The sequence below is a fragment of the Eimeria maxima genome, genomic scaffold (assembly GCF_000499605.1).
Source record: "Eimeria maxima Weybridge genomic scaffold, Emw_scaff136, whole genome shotgun sequence".
Lineage (NCBI taxonomy): Eukaryota > Apicomplexa > Conoidasida > Eucoccidiorida > Eimeriidae > Eimeria > Eimeria maxima.
The window spans coordinates 40,752-43,540 of NW_013563479.1; the positions used below are offsets into that span (position 1 = coordinate 40,752).

The window sequence follows — 2,789 nt, forward strand, 5'->3', positions numbered from 1 at the left end:
TTATTAAACAATTTATACACATAAAATGTACTCACAGCCACTAACTCTAAACCCTAAACCCTAAACCCTAAACCCTAACCCCTGTCTGTACGAGCTGTTGTGCGGACCTGGGACCTTCTTCTCCGAGTCACAAACCCTAAACCCTAAACCCTAGACCCTAAACCATCCCTTCTCTTGACTGGGTGGCTCCCTTGTTGCAGCTGCCTATGGAGGAACTGCAGCAGCAACAGCAGCAGAAGCATTAAGAGCAACAGCAGGAAGGGCACCTCTACGTTGTGGCAGCACCAGCTGCTGTTGCTGCAGCGCTGGCAACAGCAGCAGCAGCAGCAGCAGCAGCAACACACTCTGCATAACAGGCAGCATACCAACAGCAGCAGCAGGAGCAGCAGCAGCAGTTACACCGCAGTAACAACAACAGCAGTAGGAACAACAACAGCAGAAACAACAACAGCAGCAAGAGCAGCAACAATAGCATCGACAGCAGCAGCAGCAACAGCAGCAGCAGCAGCAGCAGCAGGGGATTCAGCTAATGTAAGACAATGAGCGAATCACAGGAGGACGATTTGCTGAGCAGCATCAGCAGCTCTGCTGCTGACGACAGCAGCAGCAGCAGCAGCAGCAGCAGCAGCAGCAGCAGCACGCAAGGAAGATGTTTAAGCGGATCGTCTCTTTGTAGTTTATATGCTTCTCTGTCTAGACACTCCTCCTTGCTGCAGGAGCAAGCAGCAGCAGCAGCAGCAGCAGCAGCAGCAGCAGCAAACAGCAGCGCGCTGCAGCGCAACCTCAAGATTGATAGAGACTTACTGGAGGCAATGGCCCCACAGGATACATACGTAAACCCTAAACCCTAAACCCTAAACCCTAACGCAAACCCTAACACCTCATAAACCCTCAACAGACCTAAACCCTAAACCCTAATTTATACAACAGCTCTCTCTCTCTAGGTCCAATCCAGTACTATCTACCTCTGCTGCTACCTCCGTTGCTGCTACCGCTTCTACCCCTGCTGCTGCTGCTGTTGCTGCTGCTGCTGCTGCTGCTGCAGGCAGTAGGCAGCAGCTGTTTTTATGGTTCAGTATTAAGTGCAACATTAGAAGAAGAAGCAAAGAAGTTGCTGCGCCAACTGCAGCAGGAAAAGAGCCATTTGCTGCTGCAGCGATGGACAGAAACTGTAAACCCTAAACCCTAAACCCTAAACCCTAATTTCTTAGGCGAGACGTGTCAGCAACACCGGCAACCGCCGTAGAAAGCTCGTACAAATTGCTGTTGCTGCTGCTGCTGCAGCAGCAGAAGCTGCAGCAGATGCATCAACAGCAACACCAACATAAGCAGCAGCAGGAGCAGGAGCAGCAGGAGCAGGAGAAGGAAGTATGTGTTGTTTGTTTGCTGCTGCAGTGCAGCAGACCAGAGGGAGGTCTATCTTTTGCTGCCTTAGGGAGACAATTGCCTCTCTCTCTTTCTTCTTGGGGTTTACGTGAATTAGGTACTGCTGCTGCTGCTGCTGTTCTTCCTGCTCTCTCATCAGCAGCAGCAGCAGCAGCAGCAGCACAACCTGCTGCTGGTAGCAGCAGCACAAGGAGACGGGCAACTTACAGACGCAGCAAGAAAGACCCCACAAGCAAAACTCTAATTGCAGATGATGTGGTGAGCTTTCTAAACCCTTTTCCTAAACCCTTTAGTCAAAAAAAAGGGTTTAGGGTTTAGGGTTTAGGGTTTAGGGTTTAGGGTTTGGGTGTGTTTCAGGCGACGAGCGACCAACGGAGGGAAGCAGTAACATTGCATATAACAAAGAAGTTATTACGTTACCTGGAGCGTCGTGCTGCTTCTGCTGCTGCTGCTGCAGCAGAAGCAGCAGCATCAGGAGATACAGAAGGTGCAGCAGCAGCAGCAGCAGCAGCAAGAATATGTATGTGGGACCTTGTTATAGACCCTAGAGAAGAATTAGGGTTTACGTTTTCTTGTCTAAGGATTTTTTCCTTAACAAGTTTATTAAGACAAGGAAAAATATCTATTGCTGCTGATGATCATGGTCTACTTACTGTACAGGTAAAAAAAAAAAGGGTTTAGGGTTTAGGGTTTAGGGTTTAGAGGGGTAGGGGTTTAGGGTTTAGGGTTTAGAGGTGATCAATCATTTGCTATCCTCAGGCAACATCGCCGCCTATTACAACAATTCCCAGCAGCTGCTGCAGCAGTAGTAGCAACAGCAGCAGCAACAGCAGCAGCAGCAGCAGCAGCAAGGTGGAGACTAGCCAAGCAGTATTGTCTCCTTTTACGATTGATGCTTGGAGACAGTTAAGAGACGCATTGGGTCTCTCCCCTAATGATAAACCCTTGGCAGACACTGATGAGGAAGAAGAAGAGGAGTAGGAAACCCTAAACCCTAAACCCTAAATTAGGGTTTAGGGTTTAGGGTTTGTGCCGGCTGGCACAACCAAAATCCGACCAAATATTTCATATATTTGTATTATGGTTTAAGCGAAAACCCTAAACCCTAAACTAGGGTTTAGGGTTTATTTAGAGGTGCATCTAGATGCGAGAGGAAAAACCCTAAATGAGGGTTTACGGTTAAGAAGTTGCTAGAGGCAACGGAAAACCCTAAACTAGGGTTTACGATTTAGCGGTAGTTAGAGGAGACAGGAAACCCTAAACTAGGGTTTAGGGTTTGGCGCTCGGTAGAGGCTACAGAAAATATTAGCGGAGGATTTAGGGTTTAGAGGTTGATAGACGCGTTGCTGCTGCAGGTGCTGCAGGTTTTGCTGCTGCTACGGCGTCAGCAGCAGCAGCAGCAA

The 2,789-nt window shown here is 48.8% G+C and overlaps 1 protein-coding gene across 1 annotated transcript; it reads left to right on the top strand.

Moving 5' to 3' along the window:
• Positions 1-539: 539 nt before the first annotated feature.
• Positions 540-2,367, top strand: EMWEY_00016680 (hypothetical protein, conserved; the record flags this gene model as incomplete). Its single annotated transcript, XM_013477501.1, has 3 exons — positions 540-833; positions 1,744-2,046; positions 2,146-2,367. 3 exons carry the CDS (start codon positions 540-542, stop codon positions 2,365-2,367), a joined length of 819 nt encoding a protein of 272 aa, XP_013332955.1.
• Between the last annotated feature and the right edge of the window lie 422 nt (positions 2,368-2,789).